This window comes from Parasteatoda tepidariorum, chromosome 12, assembly GCF_982258835.1.
Source record: "Parasteatoda tepidariorum strain Cologne lab strain chromosome 12, Ptep-v5.0, whole genome shotgun sequence".
Lineage (NCBI taxonomy): Eukaryota > Metazoa > Arthropoda > Arachnida > Araneae > Theridiidae > Parasteatoda > Parasteatoda tepidariorum.
Genome location: NC_141766.1, coordinates 33276266 through 33300657, shown reverse-complemented (window position 1 = coordinate 33300657; position 24392 = coordinate 33276266). Strand labels below are relative to the sequence as shown.

Genomic DNA, 24392 nt, shown 5'->3' with positions numbered 1-24392 from the left:
ATTTATTTTGCTCGTCATTTGTATATATAGTAATATTTGAAAACAATAAAATAAAACAGCTGTTATATAATAACTTTTCTCTAAAATCGAACTAATTTTGGAAAAAATGTGCATCAAGTTTTAATATGAGTTATAAATTCGCACATTTTAATATAGTTTTAATAATTTATTGAAATTTCTACTTCAAAGTCTCCGACTGTAATAACTTCATGCTTATACATAATAATATGCAAAAATAATAAAATAGTTACGATATAATATCTTTTAGCTCTCTAAAATAGAACTAATTTTGGAAAAAAATATGCACCATGTTTCAATGGGAATTTTAATAATTATTGCACGAAATATTCAGGAAATTTGCACGAGAATTTTATTCCAAAAAAATTCGATAAATTCTAATTATTACACTAAAAATTCTATGAACTGCCATCGAACCTTTTAATAAAAAATATACCACAGAAAATTTATTGAAATTTCTTCTTCAGTATTTACGACTGTAATGGCTCTATGGTTACGTAAAAATAGTTATTATATAATAGCTTTTAGCTCTCTAAAATAGAACTAATTTTATAAAATATGTCCGTGAAGTTTCAATAGGAGTTATAATAATTATTGCACGAAACATTCAATATATTCCCACGTGAATTTTATTGAAGTGAATTTATTGAAATGTATACATCAAAATCCGCGACTTTAATAACTTTATGATCTCCATCGCCATTAAATATTGAAGTAAAGAATGAAAGTAGTGAATTTCCTTGAAAAAAGTCACTCATGTGTTTCATATATTCTCGTTTCGGATTTCATATTTAATTGGTTCCTGACTTTAATATTCAATTTTATCAGGAAAGAAACTTTTTATTTTTAAATAATTATGGGTTTCGTAGCAAACTTCTTATTTTTATTTCGTATATACTTCGAGTTTTTCATACACATCTGACGTTTCAAGACGTCAGAAGCGTTGAAGCCGAAATAATTGATTTGACTATAAACCCAGAGGAAAAGTTTTATTTACTGTTTATACTTTACTTTGACAGTAAGCATCACGAATCAATCCCTTTTGAATAGAGAAAGTAGTATAAATATCATTTTAATAGGGATTATGGATGAAGTATAGGATTATGACATAGTAGATTTTATTTCATAGTTGACATATGATAAATTGTTGTCAGTAAAAAAGTCATTTAGTAGGGTAATATAAGAATTCGGTTAAAAATAATAGAGTATGTTAAATTATAACATTGTTCAAATTTGATATCTTAAGATGCTAAGATGAGCCATATTAAGTTGCAAATCATTTTTTTTGAACTTGATTACATGACACTATGATTTAATTTAACATTTTGTTGTAAGCATACCAAATTAAAAATTGGGACCAGTCAAAAATACATTTCGTTGAGTGTAATGTATGAATTATGTTAAAGATAATGAAGTATATTGAATTTTAATTAGATTGAAATTTACTAAAAACTATGTAAGATGAGCCATATTATCATGAACATTATTCCTTATTGAACTTGAAAGATACTATGACTTAACTTAGCATTTTGTCATTAATGTAATAAATTATAAATTATGATGAATCAAAAAATCATTTCGTAGAGTGTAATGTACGCATTATTTTAAAGCATGTTGAATTTAATAACATTGAAATTTACTAAAAACTATGTAAGATGAGTAATATTATATTGAGAATTATTCCTTATTGAAATTGATTGCAAGATACTATAGTTTAATTCAACATTTTGTCATTAACATAATAAATTACGAATTGTGATGAATCAAAAAGTCATTTCGTAGAGTGTAATGTACGTATTATGTTAAAGCATGTTCAATTTTAATAACATTGAAATTTACTAAAAACTAATGAAAATGAGCCATATTATCTTGAGAATTATTCTTTATTGAACTTGATGCAAGATACTATGGTTTAATTTAACATTTTGTTGTTAACATAATAAATTATAAATTATGATGAGTAAAAAAGTAATTTCGTAGAGTGTAATATACGAATTATATTAGAGGTATTGTAGCATTTAGAAGTTTAATATTGTTAGATTTTGTTAAAAATTATGTAAAATGAGTCATATTATCAGAAAAATTATTTCTTTTTTTAACTTGATTACATGATACTATGGTTTAATTTAGCATTCTGTTGATGACATACAATATTCTAAATTTAGACTAGTAAAAAATTACTTCGTAGAGTTTAATGCATGAATTATGCTATATATATTAGAGCATGTTGAATTTTAATACCGTCAAAGTTTGTTTAAAACTGTGTAAGATAACCCATATTCTTACAAAAAAGATCTAAAAATCTAGTGCTAATAAATTTATAATTTATAAATTAAAACTATTTTGCTTTAAAATTGTTTAAATATAGTTTATTTTTAATATTTATTTTTTGTTACAAATTGTTTGAATGCTGATTTAATAAATGTTTTCTTTTTAAGTTAACTATTCATAAGTTAAATGGGAAATCCTCATTTATTTCTATTTTTTTACTAATTTAGTTAACTGACCTACCTTTAACCAGTCAGTTACCCTAAAGTAAAAAGCCTGTTTAAGAAAACTAAACTAACAGGTATTGACCCGAAGTGAAGTGTAAGATCTGAAGATAGTAATTATCAGAAGATTCTAAAGGTGCAAAAAGATTCCTTTTACATCATTTGGCAGAATAAGATTTGCATAATTTGAAAGATAATTGACAAACTGTGATCCCTCTTAAACTAAATTGAGAACACAGACAGGTGTTTTAAGTTTTGGACAAGAGAAAATGGGTAGTTTATTGTTCGAAATAGGTCAAGAACGGAATAGGCACGAGGGGTGAGTGTTTAATCATAGGGGAGACACTAGGTAATAAATGTAGACTTTTGTAATTTTTTTTTTTTCTAGACAAACATTAAAAAGGTTGAAAGTACTGTTTGTATTCTTTTAGTAAATAGTATAACCTAAGGTAAGCGAACACCCTGAAAGGAATATTATTTCTAATATTGTTTTGTGGAAAATAATATTGTACACTGAATGAAAAACTGCTTTGTTTTTGTTATTACTTTTTTCTTCAAAATAACTACTTAAGGAAAAAAGGTCATTGTTTAACTTATTTTCTTTTGTATCTTCTAATGTTAAGTATATGGTAATGAAATATGAGCAAAAGTAAACTATGTGAATTGCGTAAAAATGGGAAATACGTTAAGAAATTTAAATTAGAAAACGTAAACAAAGCTTATCTCTTTTGCGAACTCTACGAAATATCATTATTTCTGCTATTGTATTGAGATTATTCTTAATGGAAAATAGTATAAAGATATAAGAAAAAACTCATTGTTTCCGTTTCATGGAAATGCTTATCGGTTAATTAGTTTTCAAATTTATTTTTTACTTCTAGTGTTAAATATATGTCCGAAATGGAAATATAAATCAAAAATTTAAATAAAAGAATATAAAAATAAGAATTAGATATGAAAGGAGTTTAAATGCAGAACATATTTTCCATTCCGGATTTAAAGTCAATGGTTGCTTAATGTGATTAAAAATGTAGAAAATATGCATTACATAGGAAATGGGAAATGTTTTTAAAGTGTAAGTAAAATAATGTAACGCGTTTTTGGATTTTAAAAAAGAATAAATGGCTCGTCATTATTCATTTTTTTAAAATTATTGATCCTTTACTTGAATTCTTCTCTTACCATACAATATTCTAATTCAATATTTCATATTTAATATTCCATTCAATGCAATATTCAATATTCCATTCAATATAATATTCAGTATTCCATTCAATATGATATTCAATATTCCATTCAATATAATATTCAATATTCCATTCAATATAATATTCAATATTCCATTCAATATAATATTTAATATAATATTCAATATTCCATTCAATATAATATTCAATATAATATTCAATATTCCATTCAATATAATATTCAATATTCCATTCAATATAATATTCAATATAATATTCAATATTCCATTCAATATAATATTCAATATTTTATACAATATTATAATTCGTTGGCCTCTTCAGGGATGGTGTGATTGTGAAATATGTAATTGTAAAATATGTAAATGTAATTGTAAAATATGTATTTGTTGGAGAGTTATGAATCTCTTACACTGTAAAAAATTGGGGATCAAATTTTGGTAAAAAAGTACTGGCACTCAGGGTACCAGTACTTTTTACATTAAAATTCATTTTTACCAAAACAAGTTACGGAACAAAAAATCTGATAAAACGTAATTTTTCAGTAGTAATTACTGTGAAATTACTGAATCATTCTAATTAAATAAATATTACTACGGTATAATATTTAGGTATAATATGGTTTAATACTATGGAATAATATGTTACGGTAAAAATGGATTTAACGAATGATGCACCCAAAGTGCCGGTACTTTATACCGTAATTTGATCTGGAGTATCTTACAGTGTTCAAGAAAAATTCTGGTCTTATTTCCTAATCTACTTGAACAAGGTTTTTATCAATGTTCTAAAAAGCTTTAAATAGTTTTTAGGCCTCCTTACTCCAGTGTATGCAATTTCTAAGGCTTATAACAAACAAAATATCACCAATACACTAACAAATTTTCTTTTACCTGATAATGAAACATTGCAAGTTTTTTTTCCAGAAATGTTCAATATGTGAACCTTCAGACTTTAAGCCTAAAGTAAAATTCTTGCCGAATTCGCTGTAACATGTCACTATCAATGGTGAAGAATGTGGTTGTGATCCTTTGTCGCAATTCTGTTAAATCACGTGGCATAGGGGGTACGAACACATAATCTTTGTTATAACCCCATAAAAAAAATCACAGAGCGGTGTCTATGGAAGAGGCTGATTGTCATCGTCCGACCTGCGTTCAATCCACGCGAAGGAGGCTTATTATTTAGGAAATAATGAGCGTCTGGGGTGGGAGTGCTCCATCTTGTTGAAAAATGACAGACGCATAATCTTTCCGTAATTGTGGCATTAACCACATTTGAAGCATAACGATCATTGATATAAAGTCCCCTATATTAGTCCCTGATAACGATGAAGGCAAGTGTGGTAAGAATTTGATTTTAGACTTGAAGTCTTTCGCATCATCAAAGGTAAACACATTAAAGATATATGAAGAAAAAAAAACTTGTGCTGTTTTTTTTATCAGGTAAGATAAAATTCATTGAGGTATTGGTAATATTTTGTTTGTTATGAACCAAGGAGGGAATTGTGAGACATAAATAGTTAACATATAAGAATATATTTTTTCTTTCATTGTTTGCATTTATGACTAGAAAACACTTGCTTTACCATCTAAATAATTTATAAGATATTAATATGTATTAACTAAGAATGATTTGCAGATATAAATTGATATTACTATCATATAAAAAACTAATCTATCCTTGTAAATTTCAAATGATATTAAGTATTTTTATTTTTTCTACTAAAAAAAAAACTTCTGCTGTTTTTTAATCAGGTAAAATAAAATTCGTTGAAGTATTGATAATATTTTGGTTGTTATAAATCAAGAGGGGAATTGTGAGACATAATTAGTTAACATATAAGAATATTTTATTTTTTTGTTGCTTGCTTTTATGACAAAAAAACACTTGCTTTGCAATCTAAATAATTTTTAACATACTAATATGTATTAACTAAGAATGATTTGCAGATATAAATTGATATTAATATCATTTTAAAATCAGACTCTGTGTACTTAGTTAGCATGCAAAAATATTAAAATTTTTTTTTGTTACTTACATTTAAGCCTGCAAAACACTTGCTTTATAACCTAAATAATTTAGTAATATGTATTAACTAAGAACGTCTTATAGATAAAAATATATATTAATATCGTACATTAAACTACTCTATCCTTATGTATTTCAAGTGATATTAAGTATTTCCACTAAAAATGATGTCAAATTTAACATCCCCGATTGCATTTTATTGTAACTGAATAAGAATATCTTAACGATTTTAAAAAAACTTTTAGCTTAGACCAATGCAATATTTTAATATCAGATTGTAAGATACTAGTTACATTTACCTGCTAATATTTTCTAGAACTATTTTTATTCAGGGTTACGAGTATACTTAAATTTTTTTTCTTGCTTGCTTGATTTGAAAAATATCGTATCAGAATAATTAGCTAAAATAAAATGCACCAATAACTATGTCTGATATAATGTACCAAAAATAAACAACATATTTTGTCTTTTTTTAATAATTTCTATAAACTAGTATTTCTAAAGACTAATGTGTTTAAAAATGAAAAAAAAAGGTATTTTAAATGACTTATTCCGTAGTTTTTTCAGTTCTGCTCTAATAATATCAAAAAGAAATTTAAATTTAGAAAAGTGAAACAATCAAAGCCTTGAAAATGACAGTAGACTATTTTCAAGAAAAATAAAAAAGTAAAAAAAAATTGAACGTTTGATTAAATGTGGGCTTGAATTTAATTTTCTTTTCCTTGATAGACATCTTAATTTGCATATGTCTCTTTTGACTTATTAACAAAATTCTCGTTCTTTTACCGGATTCGAAACCTGTCTTATGAAAGTATGGGTGGAAAAATGATGGTCTATTTTCTGTGCCATCATGAGGAAACTGGTCTTTCTGAAAGCGGTAGGTCAATCTTAAAGAGTAATCATTTATTTTACTCAGCCACGAGACGTAAATTATGTTTCACAGCTATCTATAAAACTATGTACAGCTATATTTTATAGATAGCTATATACAGCTATCTATAAAACTATGTTAGTAAAAAGTCTTTGCTATAGGGGGTGAAATAAAATTTGGTTTTCGTACGGGGCTTTGAACTCTGGTTTTTAATTATAAATATGTCTTTAGGGTTATGCTAGCTGTTCTGATATTGTAAAAAATAGCAGCATATATCTAAAATTGTGTGATAAATGCGGAAGTTTTACTCCTGAGGTAAATTTCAGTTTTTAATTTATGTACAGTGCGCAAAATAAAAAACAGACTATCTTAAATAACTTTTAAACTAGTGATCCGATCTTCATGTTCGAGGACTCAATATTCATGGTTCTAAGGGGTGACCTCAAATGCTAAATAATTAGTGCAGTCGATATTTTAAGTTACAAAATCATACGCAAAAATTTAATATTCCTGAATTAACATACATTTTCTTACGACGGATTAGGATTTCTGATTCCAAAAATATAGGGTAGCCGCAAAGATGGTTCTAATAGTTCGGTTAGGAGAGTGGCTCAAAGTTCGGTATTTCACCATACTCAAGAACTTTTTAAGCAAATTGAAAATAATTTGCCGCAATTATAAAATTTGTTTATCCAAAGATATTTCCATGCAAAATACAACTTTTAATAAATATTTATCATTTTTTATTATTTTATTTAATAACAAATGAAAACTTCGTGAATTATAGGGTATAAAATTTTTTACATCTTTTTAAAGAATGTAATTTTAGATGGTGAAATTGCTGGCAAATGGCAAATTTTATCGAAATTGGTTGAATAACTCCTGAGAAATCAAATTTTGGAAAGGTCATATTTTTTAAATTCAGTTTCTCAGAAACAATTTAACCGATTTAGCTCAAATTTTGCATTTTGCCATTTCAAATTGCAATCTTAGAAAAGACGAAATTGTTTACCTTACAATACAAAAATGTTTCGACTGATGTTAAATAAAATAAAAAAAATTATAAATATTTACTAAAAGTTATATTTTGCATCGAATTATTTTTGGATAAACAAATTTTCTACTTGAGTGCAAAATTTTTTTAATTCGCTTAAAAAGTTCTCGAAATATTGCGAAATTTAAATTTAGTAAAATTTCATTTATGTTCTTTGCCTCAACCGTTCAATTTAATTTTCTAAGAAAAATAAACTCCAGCTCCATTATATAAATCTTGCATAAGAACTTCGTTTGAAATAAGCTACTCATTTGGTTGACCGATATGTCCCTAAATTACATATTTCGCTATCAGCTGCCGGATGTTTTAAAAAATTTGAAAGCTAATCTCTCAAAATTTATGAAAAATATCATTGAGAATATTTTTTTTCCGTTTATTTTTTCTAAGGGAAAAAAAACCCAGATTCCTTCTGTAAGTTTTGTATGAAAGCTTCGTGAGAAATAAGCCACTCAGTTGGGCAAGTAATTGTCAAAATTATATACAGTGATGAAATTATACATGCCGCAAATGGCTTCTGGTTGCTTTAAAATGTTTAAAAGGTGATATCATTAAATTTTCTAAAATGTCATTTAACATGTTTTTTCACTGAATTGTCCAATTACTTTTGCTAGGAGAAAAGATCCAGCTTCATTTTGTAGATCTTTTTTTAAATTTCGTGCGAAATAAGCCACCCAGTTCGCAAGACTGTTTATTGACCTTGATTGATGCTTGCCAAAAATTGAAAGGATATTAGAATATTCACAATCTTAGAAAGTAAATGAACTTTTTAACACACCTTACTTTTTTCAATCGTATTCTTGATTTTTATTGTTTTTCTTTTCATTTCAGATCGGTTGATTGAATTTTTCTCACACACAAAAAAGCTCAGAGTTAAATTGAATTGAATTTAATCTAGGGAAGGTTAGGAAATGTTGAAAAAACAATTTAATTAATTTTGTTATGGAAGAACTAATAAAATGAAAACTTAAACGAAAATTGAAAAAAAAGGAAAGTATGAATCTTGCTTTCAATATTTTTCGCACAATTTTTATTTCTATTAACATAAGATTTCTTTTGAGATATTTTCAATTATTTAGAAATGCACAGGTTTGCTGTACAAAAAAGTGCCATGGACTATAGTTAAATTTTTGTTTTGATAGTTTTTAGTTAAGAAACTATTTACAAAGCAAATTATTTGATTGTTCTAGCCTTTCTTCATAATGCAATTATTTTCTGTAAGTGTTTTTGGTACAAAAATTATTTACTTAATCTTTTCTTACAGCGTTATGACTAGTTTTGAAAAAGAAGCTATTTCTAAAATAATTCATTAAATTATTTTCACCATAAGTTCTTGAAGAAACTATTTATTTCTTATTATTCACAGTTTTTAATAGTGCTTTGAAGGTTACATTTACATAGTATATTTTGGTTTCAATTTGTGCTATGCAAGTTGCTATGTGTTCCTTGTGAATCAACCAGCCATACCACTCTAGTATAGCACCGACCACAGTATTGATGTAAAAATATCCTTAATGGTAAGGGATAACGAGATTCAATTCAATTGTTGTAAGGTTAACCTAGGGTTATTTTTATGATTTTCCTCTAAAGCAGATGTGGGTCAGTTTTCTTCAAAAAATTTTCTCCGAAGGCGAGTTTGTATCAAAGCTTGATCCAGGGGTTTCATTTCATTCATTCACTCTTGAAGAAACTATTTAAGACCATTTTGTGGTTTGTTAATTTACTATTTTGTGCTTTGTTAATTTCTGGTAAAAAGGAACTATTTAGCGAGTTTGTATCAAACTTGATCCGGGGCTTTTATTTCATTTATTCATTCTTGAAGAAAATATTTAAGACCATTTTGTGCTTTGCCAGTTTTTGGTAAAAAAAGAACTATTTAGCTAGTTTGTAGCAAAGCTTCATCCAGGGGCTTCATTTCATTTATTCATTCTTGAAGAAACTATTTAAGATCATTTTGTGCCTTGTTAATTTACTATTTTGTGCTTTGTTAGTTTTTGGTAAAAAAAAAGAACTATTTAGCGAGTTTGTATAAAGCTTGATCCAGGGGTTCCATTTCATTTATTTATTTTTCTTGAAGAAATCCTTTACAGACTACTTTGGTCTTTGTTAGTTTTTGGTTAAAAAAACTATTTAAAATTGAAAATTATCATCACGATTGTGCTAAAGTAACTGCAATATGTTCCAAGAATATCTATCTTCTATATTGTTTCTAGTTTGCAGTAAAAACAGTGCTGATATAAAAGTATCCTTAATGGTAAATGGATCAAATAATACAACGTAATTTATGAGGGACAAATCGAGATTTGTTTTCCTGGTTTAAACGTCTACGTAACGTAAATGTTGGTTTCAGTCAAAACTTAATTCACGAAGGTGTGTCTCAGTTTGATCCAGGGGATTCAATTCCTTTTATTTGATAACTGGCGTAAAACAGCCGATCTATATTGGATTTGCGAGCAGCAATGGTTAATTCTGCTGTTTTGTAGCTTTGAAGTTTCAATCCAGAAGACTAGCGAGCTTCAAAACAAAGTATTGGGACAAACTTACTTTTGTTGAGGAATTTTTAGTGAAACTAAGCCATATTTGCGATTAAATAAAATAGACTGTTCAACTCCTTTAATGAGTAAATAAATAACACACGTCAAATATGTCTTAAATTATACATTTTATGTGTTATAAATAGAAAATGTAATATGTTATAAATCGAAAATGTTATGGCCTCCTATTTTTGAAATTGTTCTTATTTTATTTATTTATTTTTTAATTATTTATTTTTATTTATTAGTTTGTTTTTTTCGCTGAAAAATTCGAAACATACAAATCTTGCAGTTACTTGACAAAAGTTGGAAACATGTTTGTGAAACTCACGAGTCATGAGCTGTTTTCAAATTTTGAACTCAAGATAACTCAAATTTCGATCGTAAAAACTCACGAGTCATGAGCTGTTTTCAAAATTTGAACTCAAGATAACTCAAATTTCGATAGTAAAAACTCACGAGTCATGAGCTGTTTTCAAAATTTGAATTCAAGATAACTCAAATTTCGATCTTAAAAATTCACGAGTCATGAGCTGTTTTCAAATTTTGAACTCAAGATAACTCAAATTTCGATCGTAAAAAAAAATTTTCGATCATGAAGGGGCCTAGTGTGGGTGTCTGTATCGAAAAAATTTTGCGTAAGATATTTTTAATTCATAGCAAAGAAAACATACAATATTACTGACTGAGTTAATATTTTCAAGAATGTATAGTAATATTTAATTGAACTTCCTATGCATTTGTATAAAAATGCAATATGAAATAAAAAAAAAAAACCAAATCGAATGAATATGCGTTTAAAACAAATAATAAAAACCAAACCTAGACTTAAACAGCTAAAAAAAGGGATTTTTTCCTGCATTATTCTCGAACTTTTGAATTTATAAACACATAAAACTTGAACATCGTCTCCCTCATCATTACGAGAGTTCTGTGCACGCCCATGAATTATCCTAAAGCCTAAAAAATCTAATCTTCTGGTATTTCAATTATCTTCGCTTCTAAAAAAAAATCTCTATTTATTCCTGCAATTTTCGATAACAGACGATAATAAACAAAGGCATTTAAAAGCAAACGATAGATTTTCAAAATGTTAAGCGAGAGACGAAATTATCTAACAGAACGGTGTGTCGAAAATTCTGCCTAAATTTAGCCTTGATGTATCGAAAATTTAGCCTAAGATATTTTTAATTCATAGCAAAGAAAACATGTATTACTAACAGAGTTAATATTTTCAGGAATGTATAGTAATATTTAATTGAACTTCCTATGCATTTACATAAAAATGCATTATGAAATAAAAAAAACATATCGAATGAATATGCGTTTAAAACAAGTAATAAAAGCAAAACCTAGACATAAACAGCTAAAAATAAAGGATTTTTCCCCAACATTATTCTCGAACTTTTGAATTTATAAACACATAAAACTTCAACATCGTCTCCCTCATCATTACGAGAGTTCTGTGCACGCCCATGAATTAGCCTAAAGCCTAAAAAATCTAATCTTCCGGTATTTCAATTATCTTCGCTTCTAAAACAAAATCTCTATTTATTCCTGCAATTTTCGATAACAGACGATAATAAACAAAGGCATTTAAAAGCAAACGATAGATTTTCAAAATGTTAAGCGAGAGACGAAATTACCTAACGGAACGGGGTCAAGCTCATTCAGTTCATAGCTCTTGATATATAATGAATCGAACAAGGTCACTCATTGGGAATCGGCAATGAATGAGAGTTTTTTTTTATTTTTTATTTTCTTTTATTTTTTGTAACCCAGAAAGGTCTAGGGACTCAAATATAAATATAGACCGTTTTTTGTATGTAACATAATAATTACTTTCATGAAAATTTTTGAATTAATAAAAGTACAGTATATAATTTAAAAAGTTTATTGTTGTGTTTTGGATTGTTTGAAGGTTGAGGGCATTTTCATCAGGTTATTTGTTATTATTATTAAAAAAGAATTGTCAAGAATTATTTGATGTTATGAGATTTTTCTTTATTAATATTTTCTGATTTGAGTTTTTATTTGAAATATTGTTTGTTATAAGAGTTTATTTTAAAGATGTTGAACGGAAACTTTAGGTATTTATATGGATTCAAATATAAATATCAAGCGTATCGTAATTACTTTCATGGACATATTTGAATTAATAAAAAATATAGTTTATAATTTAAAGTTGTTGTGTTTTGGATTGCTTGAAAGTTAAGGACATTTTAATCAGGTTATTTGTGGGTATAATTTGAAAAGCAATATTAAGAATTATATTATGAGATTTCTCTTTATTAATATTTTCTGATATGAGCTTTTATCTGAAATATTTTTTGTTGAAAGGATTTATTTAAAGTTGTTGTATAAAAAGTGTATGTATTTGTATAGACTCAAATATAAATATAGAGAGTATCTTGTATGCAATGTAATAAGTACGTTCATGTACGTTTTTGAGTTAATTAAAAATATAGCATATAATTTAAAGTTAGTTGCTGAGTTTTGAATTGTTTGAAGTTTGAAGGCATTTTCTTATTTGTTGGTAAAATTTGAAGAGTATTTTTAATAATAATATTATTTTACGGCATTTTATTTCATTAAAATTTTCTGATTTGAGTTTTTATTTCAAATTTTTCTGTTAAAAGAGTTTATTTTAAAAATTTATACGTTTATATGAACTCGAATATAAATACAGAGCTTATCTTCTATATAAAATACGTACTTCCATGAACATTTTTGCATTTATAAGAAGTATAGCATATAATTTGAAATTTATTGTTGTATTTTGGATTGTTTGAAGTTTGAGGGCATTTTCTTATTGAGGGCATTTTCTTATTTTTCTTATCGATTAAAATCGATAAGAGAATATCGATTATAATCACAGTTGAAATGCCATCTTTTTTATGATTATTTGACTATTTTGGCTGAATATGGTAAAATAACAATAAAAAAAATGCTATTTTACAATTTTTTCCGAGATATTTCTGGCATTGAACAAGTCTGGAAAGGAGAATAAGAAATATGAGGTTAGTAAATCGGTAATATATTCTGGGTCAGTGATATGAAAAGCTAAAAAAACAGAAAAAAAGAAAAAAAAAGAAAAAAAAAAGAATGGTTGCAGAACAAAATAGTTTTATTCAATAAAGTTATTAACATTTCGCAGTTAATAGTTTAGAAAGATTTGACCAGCGAAGCGTGACTCTTATATTTTACTAACAACTTTATTACCATTCAAAGAAACAATTCTTAATTTACGAAATAACTTATCAATTCGTCACACAATTCATAATTTACATATCAATCAAAATAATGTTTTCATATGGATGAAGATCTATAATGTTGTTGGACTAACTTCATATTTGCGTCCTATTTTAGAAAATAACGAGTTTATTTCAAGTGCATGAATTACCACAACGAAATTGATATGCAGTTTATTATTTGAACATATATATAAATATCTCTTGCACATATTTCGAACTTTAGAAAGGCCAAAACAAGCCTTCTGTGTAATTGGTTTTTATAAAATAATGACAGCAAATGTTTAGCTCTTTTTTTCGAAAACTTACTCAACAATTTTGTTTTTGGTCAAGTTTTGTAATGCTTGTTTAACAAAATACAGATTCACTTAACAATAAGAAAATAATTACTTATTCGAAAATGAATTTGAAAATGAAGTTTTTAATTCTGCTTTTTAAATGTTTTGCAAAAAACAAATAAGATTTTAAATTATAAAACTATATCATTTTTATTACTTATGTATAATGATTTTTTTTTTGGCCGACTTGGTGGCCAAGAGATTAGCGTGCGTGGCTGCGGAGTCGCTGGTCGCAGGTTCGAATCCTGCTCAGGGCATGGATGTTTCTTTCTCTCTGTGTTCTATGTCCTTTCTCCTTTGTGTGTGAATGTGACCCGCCCTATAAACGGGTTTGTGGTTGTGTGACGTGAGCGACGCTGCTCCACCGCCGTGGCTTCGCCACAGGTGCCCACTGGGTAACGAGAAGAGAGTAGCAGTTCTGGCATTTCTGTGGCCAATGAGACAACCCCCAAGTGTCCGCCACTAAAAAAGAAAAAATAATGATTTTTTATGTTACTGGTTTGGCACACTGTAAAAAACTATAGGTGCCACTATATTTGATATTGAGGTAAACTGAATACATTAAATGCAGAACTGTAGTTATAGTGCAAAAAATAAGATTGACAAAATAGCAATTGTTTGAAAGAATTAGTGCAAATATATAACTAGAAGTGTGTTTGTGTTTTAAATGAAATGTTTCTGCAGTTAAGTCATAGCTTGATTCTTATTAGCATGCAAATATATGTTGTCGGTTAACGAATACACAAAGAATGAATAAAAAAATAAATAAAGCTATAATAGCGAAAAAGTAAATAAAACATATGACTACATGCACAGTAAAAATTTTTAGCTTGCCTCAAAATCAAAAATGGGGGAAATTATACACCAACATTTTTTTCCAGTGTAAGAAACAGTCGTTTTTTCAAATTGGAGATTCCTTAGACTTCGTTTTGGTTTCTAATTTTAGAAAACCCTGCACTTGTTTTTCAATGTTTTATTTATCAAATTTATGCGATTTTTTTTAAATATCTCATAGAACATTCTATCCTTTAAATCACCGCAGCTCCATATATAAAGTTTAAAAGCATACATAAACTTTATTGACTAATTTAAAAATATTACCAAGACCCCCGTAGAAGAACATGGGCCGCACAGCAGCAATCGCTACTGATTTATTTTATCCTTGCAGGCAAAAATGTTGCGAATTTCCTCGTGGTTTTGAAATCCCAATTTTCTTTTAAAACGATGTAATTACGGCTACGAAGTTATTTTTTTAAACGACGTTTTAAAATGCATGAATAGCACATTTAATTTAAAACTTCCGGAGCTTAATCATTTATTTATGTTTTTTTTGGTAGCTGGGTCCACATTTACTCTATAATAATAATATTCTTATCTTTAACTTAAGTCCGTGGAACTCAAGTCAACGACAGTTGGATGCAAAAGATTTTTTTTCTCCCATTTTGTTTTAGTTTTCAGAATATCGTTTGGAAAGCTAATTTAAATATATTTTTTCTAGCTAAACTTTGCAATTTCTGAAGTTTTAGATTCTTTTGAACTTTAATTTCTGATTAAGTTCTTTTTGTTTTCCCAATGCAGATCAATTGTTTCATTATTAGATAAACTTACCTTTTACAATTTGCGAATCTACTCTGAGAAAAAAGTCTAAGCCACCGGAATATGTCAGAATTTACCGTATTTCAGGTTTCTCTGTATTTTGCTACACCTAAAAGCTTGGTAATTTTTACTGATGCGCTTTTTTAATTAGTTTGGTAAAATTAGCAATTAAACATGGCTTTATTTCAAGTGAATAAACTTTGGCTAAAGTAGTAAAACTTAGTAACTTTATCATAATATCTTAGAACATGGCATAAAAACCTTTTATTTGGTTAAACTAACATTATAGTTTTGTATTTTTTACTAAATATGTCGTAATAAGTACTGCAGTTTTAAAAACCAGAATTTCCGGCAAACCGTTACCATATGAACGGAAAAACTACCAAATGAATGATTCAAATACCGTATATTTTGGTTTTATGAACCAAAATTACTGGTTTTTCTCCCAAAAAATATCCTTATCATTTAGTACGGTAATTTTACCAGAGTTTTTCTTCCGGGTACTAAGTATAATATTTGAATACAGATATTTTACAGCTCGAGTTGAACATTTTACCGCTCTGCAGACAGATTTGGTGATGTTGTAAATCATTATAAAGGTTTCTGCCTCTGGTATAAACTCAATGTTCAAATTTTTTTTTTCTTCTCAATTATAATAAATGTCATTCAACATTTTATTGAATTTTTTTTAAAAATCGGAACTATGAAAGATTTATATTTGTCACAACAATGTAATTTTTTTTTACTTTTCAAGGTATTATTAATGAACAAGACATTGAAATTCATTACGCTTTTTTCCTTGAATTCACTCATAACTGACCGCTATGATTGGACATTGAATGTTCACTCGTGTAGAAGAGTCATGATTCTTGAACGAGTAAGCTTGCCAACGAAGGTCAAAACGTTTTACACACTTTTTAGATCATAAAAATTGATCACGATATACATTTTAATAAAACAATATATCAGCTCGAGGCTCACGAACATTTAATAACAAATAAACATTAAATATTGAAAGTCCTTTGAAGTATAATGCTACTAATTATTTTATGATGAATGTTTTTAACATGTTATCGCTACGTAATAGCTTTCTTGTTATTAAAAATTACTTTTTTGTTGATAAAATGCTTTTACATTTTGTATAATTAAAGTAAATTATAGAGAAAAAACATTGTATGCTGCATGTTGTGTTGTTTTAAATTCATATAATAATGCATGCAATATAATGCCCGTTGCTTTAAATTTGAAAAAGTTTTTAATTTAATTGGGTTTCATCATTCACGAACATTTAATAACAAATAAACATTAAATATTGAAAGTCCTTTGAAGTATAATGCTACTAATTATTTTATGATGAATGTTTTTAACATGTTATCGCTACGTAATAGCTTTCTTGTTATTAAAAATTACTTTTTTGTTGATAAAATGCTTTTAAATTTTGTATAATTAAAGTAAATTATAGAGAAAAAACAATGTATGTTGCATATTGTGTTGCTTTTAATTTATATAATAATGCATGCAATATAATGCACGTTGCTTTAAATTTAAAAAAGTATTTAATTAAATTTGATTTCTTCATTTCTTTTTTGTGCTAGAGTTTTCTTTAAATATAGAACTTTTAACGAAGAATTAGTAACAAAGTGCTTCGTTCACGAATATTTAACAACAATTAAACATTAAATATTGAAAGTTCTATGAAGTACAATGCTATTTATTATTGGCTAGCATGTTGTTAGCATGATGTTTATTGTTCTTCTTTGTTGTATTTGATTGTTTTCCCCGCCATTGGAAATTAAAAAATAGGTTAGCATGTTATCGCTACTTAATAACGTAATAGCCTTATATTTTATAGGGAAAATTATTAAGCTTTAAGTAATAGCTTAATTTAAATTATTAAGCCTTAGAGTAATAGTCTTTTCTTATGAGAAAATTATTTGCTGTCGATAAAATACTTTTTGGTTTTGATAATTAAAGTAAATTTAAAACAACATGCTTAACACTTTTTTTTCTTTAAATTACTTTAATTATCAAAACTAAAAAGTATTTTATCGACAGCAAATAATAAGAAGTATTTGATTTAAGTGGGTTTGTTCATTATTTAATTTTTCTTGAGTTGGATTTCTTTTTAAAAATATGGAATTTTTAATGAACAATCAATAACAAAATGCTTCTTTCATGAATACTTAATAACAAATAAACATTAAATATTGAAAGTGTTGAAGTATAATGCTTATACTTAATGTATTAATGTATGAAGAATATTTTCAACATGTTTTTTTTTATTGAAAACTATGTTTTGTCGATAAAATGCCATAAGATTTTGGTGATTTAAAGTAAGTTAGAGGAAAAAAAGCATAACATATTTCGTTTTAAAAGTATTTGATTAAGGTGAGTTTCAACATTATTTTATTTTTCTAGGGCTGAGTTTTTATTTGAAATATAGAATTTGTAACTAGAATTGTATGAAATAATATAAATTAAATTATTTGAATTGGGTGAATTTAATCATTATTTAATATTTCTCTTGAACTATATTCAGTTTTCAGGTCATTAAAATTGATCATAATAATATATTTTTTTGAAAAACAATGCATCAGTCCGAGGTCATGAATATTTAATTACAAATAAACACCAAATACTGAAAGTCTTTTGAAATGCTATTGAAATATAATGCTATTGATTATTTTATAATGAATGTTTTTAACATGTTATTGGTTCGTAATAGCCTTATCTTTCCTAGGAAAGTTTTTTTTGTCCATAAAATACTATTAGTTTTCGGGTAATTAAAATGAATTAGAGGGAAAAATCCATAATAAATATTGTTTTAAAATTAAAAAAAAATTTTTGATTTACATAAAGTTGATCATTATTTAATTTTATTCGAGTTGGAATTTGCTTTAAATACTGATTTGTAATATAAATGAAAACATTTTATTTAGGGGAATTTAAACATTTCTTAAAACTTCTCTTGAATCGGGCCCTTTTCAATGACAAAATATTAAAACTATATTTTATTTAAATTATAATATTATAGAGCAATAAAAAATAAAGAATATTTTATTTGTGTGGGTTTCTGGTAAAAAAAACCTAAAATGTAAACCATTAATAAACCATTAATTTAGTACTGTTTCCTTTTATATGGTAACAGTTCATCGGCAATTCTGGTTTTCAAAATAATAATTCTTATTACCACACATTTAGTAAACAATACAAAACTGAAGAATAAATTTAATCGAATGAATGATTTTTATGTCACGCTTTAAGGTATCATGATGAAATTACCAAATTTTACCACATTTACCAAATTTTATCACATACTATAAAACCATATGTTATTGTTAGCGGAATGATATGTTAAAAAATTACCGATATTTCTCAATCATATGTTAAAAATTACCGATATTTTTGGTATTCCCATATAGCCAGAAACACGGTAAATTTTACCATATTCTGGTAGTTTTGACCATAGTTTTTTTCGCAATTAGACTATGTTTCGACAAGGATAAAGATTTTTCACTTCAGAGAAAAAACTATAATTTATTTGTTTATGTAATACTTTTGTGTTTATTTTCACTTTGTTTAGCTTTATTCCTGCTCATTATAAAGTTAACGTTTTATTCTTTCAACCAAATTTTCGTCATGATATTTGAATGTTGTTGTTTATTTACAATCCAATCTAAAAAAAAATGCTATTTAGATCGAACATAATTTAAATAATATTTCTGGTTTCTGGTCGGTCACAAGATTGTTTCCTCAAATTTGCTTTCATACCTCAGAATTTCCTCAATTGAAATTCAATTTTCTTGGAATTTTCAGGAAGTACATAATTAAATCCAATAAATTGTTCAGATATATAATTGTTTATACTTATTTTATGAAATCTATCGGTTTTATAAATTCCGGTTATTTTAAATTTTAAGTTTAGTCTTGTTTTATTAAATAACAAATAGCTGCGCGAGAGTGTTTTATATGACAATTGCCTGCTATGCATGTAATTTGCAGCTATTTTTCACTCAAAAAATATTGCAGTGCAATACAGATTGAAGACAAAATAAACTTATGAAAATTGAGAAAATTTATTTTACGAACACAATTAAATCCAATAAATTCTTCGGATATATAATTATTTATACTTATTTCATGAAATCTATCGGTTTTATAAATTCCAGTTATTTTTAATTTTTCGTTTATTCTTGTTTAATTAAATAACAAATAACTGCGCGAGAATATTTTATAAGACAATTCCATGTTATGCACGTAATTTGCAGCTATTTTAGCTTTTTTTTCTCAATACAGATTAAATACAAAATAAATTTATGAAAAATTCGAAAGTTTCGTAATTTATTTTACGAGCACAAAATTAGATCAGAATTTTTTTTAAAATACTAAATATTATGAACAAGTGAGATTTAAAAATTGTGTTTTTAAAAATGCTTTCATATGAATCTAGAATTCGCAGCTATTTTCATACTAAATTGCCAAAGTAAAACAAGAAAAAAATTGAACACATTCTTTGAAGAATGAAAAAAGCAAATAAGTGTAGCATAATTGACTAAGAGAAAATTTTATATCAAATATAACTTTCTCAAATTGCTAAAATCTACTAGTCGAGACGAGACTTCGGCGTAGACAATCGTGGTGGTTACATCATAAAAAATTAATCCTCAATTGCTTGCATATTACAAAGTGAATAACTGTTTAAAAATATTAACAAAATCCTATTAACAAAAAAATTTATAAAAAGACGTTTCAACAAAATAAAAATATCTTCTGTTATCTTAATTTTTGCTTGTGTTCGTAATTTGCAGCTTCTATTTCGTCTTAGACAATCGCGGAGTAAGCTGATAGTTTCAAATTAACACATTTTCAAAAATATACTGACACAATTGTTTACATATCACGAATTAAATGAATGTTCAAAAAATATGGAAAGACAATAGCAACACAATTTGTTATCGAAAACATAATATCAGATCATATGCAACTTTCTCAAATTGTTAAAATCGACGATGAGTTCTCGGCTTAGCAAATCACAGTTGTTGCATATTAAAAAAAAATCAGAAAATAATTAAACCACAATTGATTGCATGTTACAAATTGAACAACTGTTTGAAAATATGCAAGCACTGCTGTAGTAAAATTAAAAATACGAAACATAGTATCAGATTAAATATAACTTTTTCAAATTGTCAAAGTGATTTCGACAAATCATGTCCACAGATAAGCCTGCAATTTACAGTCATTATATGGTTTAGACAATCTTAGTAAAACGGTTACAAATTGAGCCAATGCTCAAAAATATGCAAACACAATTGTTACTTTAACAAGGATCCGTTTTGTTCTTGTCACTTTCTGGCAAAATAACAACGCCAACTGAAGCATGAAACACATGGACACTTATCCGCCATATCTGGCGAAACTATCTTCAGAGCCAATTGATCACAAAAGAGGATATTTGAAAAAATAACGTAGCCAAGGAACCAAAACTCGTATCGTTACCGAAAACATTAGATACAAATCTTTATCGGTAGCTTCTTTGTTTTATGAATTAGATTCTTATTCAATGTATTTATTTCGATTGCAATTTCTTTTGCAAAGTTAGAACAAAAAGCACGTTCTTATACTATAAAGTTCTTTCACCACCATTTTTGACCTGACCCGAACTTTACTTGGCGCAATTTTTTTCACGCGTTTTATTTATAGTGTGATATCGTTCATTGTTGCTGTAATAAAGAAGATGAGATGCTCATAGACATGTTCATAATTCTATTGAAGTTTGCTCTATTGACCGTTTTGGTTCGTTGGGTATTTACCCGCTAATTACTTGAGTGGGAGGTTTCTGATCAGCGATGTAAGATTAAGCTTCGTTAATGAAAAAACTTGATTTTTTATGTATTAAACAAATGTATGTTATTAATAGCATTTTTATTAAACATGTGGTTGTATGTTTTTGACAGGTGTCTGATCATGTAGATTTCATGGCTGGCGTGAAAGGGTTAACATCGCATTTGGAAAGGAGACTGTCTTTGGTTCAACGTATTCAAGATTATCTGGAATATACATAAAATGTTAAAATCAGAATAGGAAAATTTGCAGTTGAATTGACAATAGCAGAGATGATGGGACAAAAGTGTTTAGTAAGTTAAGTTTTAATTGAAATTTTAAGTTAAAACTGTTTTTTAAACTTTAGTGATTAAATTATTTATTGAAATTTGTTATTTATTAAATTTTATTTATTGAAAGTTAATTTTTAATAGAAATTTAAAGTTTAAACTGTTTTTTAAACTTTAGTGATTAAATTATTTCCTGAACTTTATTATTTATTAAATTTTATTTATGGAAAGTTAAGTTTTAATAGAAATTTAAAGTTTAAACTGTTTTTTAAACTTTAACGATTAAATTATTTATTGAACTTTGTTATTTATTAAATTTTATTTATTGAAAGTTAAGTTTTAATAGAAATTTAAAGTTCAAACTGTTTTTTAAACTTTAGTGATTAAATTATTTATTGAACTTCGTTATTAAATTTTATTTATTGAAAGCTAAGTTTTGATAGAATTTAAAGTTTAAACTGTTTTTTAAACTTTAGTGATTAAATTATTCATTGAACTTTGTTATTTATTAAATTTTATTTATTGAAAGTTTTTTGAATTTCAGTAGTTCGGTTAATTTTTTCATTATTCGATCAAAAATTAACTTGAATAGTTATTTTTTTATTACTTTTTATTGATTAATCCTTTATTAATTTAAATTTTATTGATTAATATTTCTTAGTGATTTATTTTTGTTAAATATTTTACAGAACCACTACTTTTCAACGATTGAACATTTTAAGCGATAGTTCTGAACTTAAATTTTAATTTCGATTTTGCATTATATGAACATTAATTATCAGATTGAACATTTTTTTTTTCATTTGAGTGTTCATAGTTTATAAACTTTCAATTAGAAGTTAGTTTTGTTGCGAACATTACATGATTCTGTTCTTTTTCTCCTATTATTGTTTTATGATTTGTTTTATGATTTTGATTTAATGGAGGCAAAAGTAAAATAATTGAAATCTGAAAAATTCGTTCATTTTTTGTTATTATGAATGTTTGAATTCTATGGACAAAATAACCAGAATATGGTAAAATTTACAGTGTTTCAGGAATATTGGAAAACCAAAAAGTTAAATATTTTTTACCCAAGGACTTTGGTAAAATTAACAATAAAATATGGTTTGATACAATGGGATGAAGTTTGATATATGTGGTAAAATTTGGTTATTTTATCATGACATCTTAGAGCATGACATAAAAACCATTTATTCAGTGAATTTCCGGTTAACCGTTACCATATGAATGGAAAAAGTGCTAAATGAATGGTTTAATTTCCGAATATTTTGGTTTTATTACCAGAATTGCATTTTTTTTCCAAAAATCCATCACCATAGAGTACCACATTTTTTACCATCACCATACAGTACGATAGTTTTACCAGAATATTTTCTTCGTGTGAACAGATCTTAACACCATTCTATGAAAGAAAACTGCTCTAACAATTGCACTAAATGTGAAGTACTAAAACAGTTTTTATTAGTTAATGAAATATGTGCAAATTTAAAACAAAAATTTATACTAGAAATCAAGTTATAAAATGTAAATGATTTATTTCGTTGGCAGACTTAAATTTTTTTTAAATATAAATAATTTTTTTGATTTTATGCGAAACCTCCTTCAGTTTGTTTTTATCAGCAGCATAAATGTCAACTTTGATCTTCAGATTTCTTTTTATTTTTTGTTGTTGAACACTTTGTTACATTCAAGCATATAATATGCTTATGATTATAAGTCTTATTCCTTTCTATTATTTTCTATTTAAAGTACTCAATCTAATAGAAATATAATTTACAGGTTTGAGTATGAAAAATATAACAATTTAGTTTGAAAATTTGAACGTTGACAAGTAATATTTATAATTTATGTTACCAAAATGTTAGAATTTGTTTTATTTAAAAATTGTTATTTGTGAAATTCATAATAGGGAAGTGATACTCTGACAATGATCGCTTTTTTTCATTTTGTTCCCAAGGCACTGTAGTATTAAGAAAGTTTAAATCAATTTTAAATGATTGTACGGTACGCATTGTTAACCATGCAATGAAAATCCGTTATTATATTTTATAGCTTAATTCCTTTTTATTTTTATGTGTTGTCATTAATTTCTTCTTGAAAAAATCTTAATTTCAAAAAGGACACTGAGAAAAAAATATGGTCAAAACTACCAGAACATGGTAAAGTTCATCTTGTTTCTGGCTCTTCAAGAACACAAAAAGATCGGTAATTCTTCCCGAAGTACTTTGGTAATGATTTTGATAAAATAAACAGTAAAATATGGTTTTGTGATATGTGATAAAACGTGATAGATGTGATGAAATTTGGTGATTTTTTCACGATATTTTAGAGCACGGCATAAAAACCTTTTATTCAGTCCAAATTACTTTTCAATTTTGCATTTTTAATTAAAAGTGTGGCTTTAAGAACAATAATTGTGAAAAATAGAATTTTTGGTTAACCGTTTAAATTTGATCAAAAAAATTAGCAAATAAATGGTGTAAATATAAAATATATTAGCTTTATTAACCACAATTTACTGTATTTCTGGCTCTATGGGAACACCAAAAATATAATTTTTACCGAAGCACTTAAGTAATCAAGTTTAGTAAAATTAACCATGATGTATGGTTTTATTACCATATTGTTTGGTAGTAAATGTAGTAATTTTATCATGATACCTTAGAGCATGACATAAAGATAATTTATTCGGTTAAATATACTTTTCAGTTTAGTATTTTTACTAAATCTTTGGTGATAAGAACTGTAACTTTGAAAACCTGAATTTCCGGTAAACCGTTATAATACGAGTGAAAAAATAATCAAATGAATAGTTTAAATATCATGTATTTTAATTATTAATTCCAGAATTATGCTTTTATTTATTTATTTATTATTTTTTAACCAGAT

At 26.5% G+C, this 24392-nt stretch overlaps 1 protein-coding gene across 2 annotated transcripts in view; it reads left to right on the top strand.

The window, feature by feature from the left end:
- Positions 1 to 24392, top strand: part of LOC107440918 (uncharacterized) — a 153519-nt gene that overhangs the window by 44649 nt on the left and 84478 nt on the right. For both annotated transcript variants that reach the window (XM_043041014.3, XM_043041013.3), the window contains exon 2: positions 21345 to 21524. In XM_043041014.3, the coding sequence (XP_042896948.2) occupies positions 21504 to 21524 (21 nt within the window). In that variant the 5' untranslated portion in view covers positions 21345 to 21503. The remainder of the gene's footprint in view (positions 1 to 21344; positions 21525 to 24392) is intronic.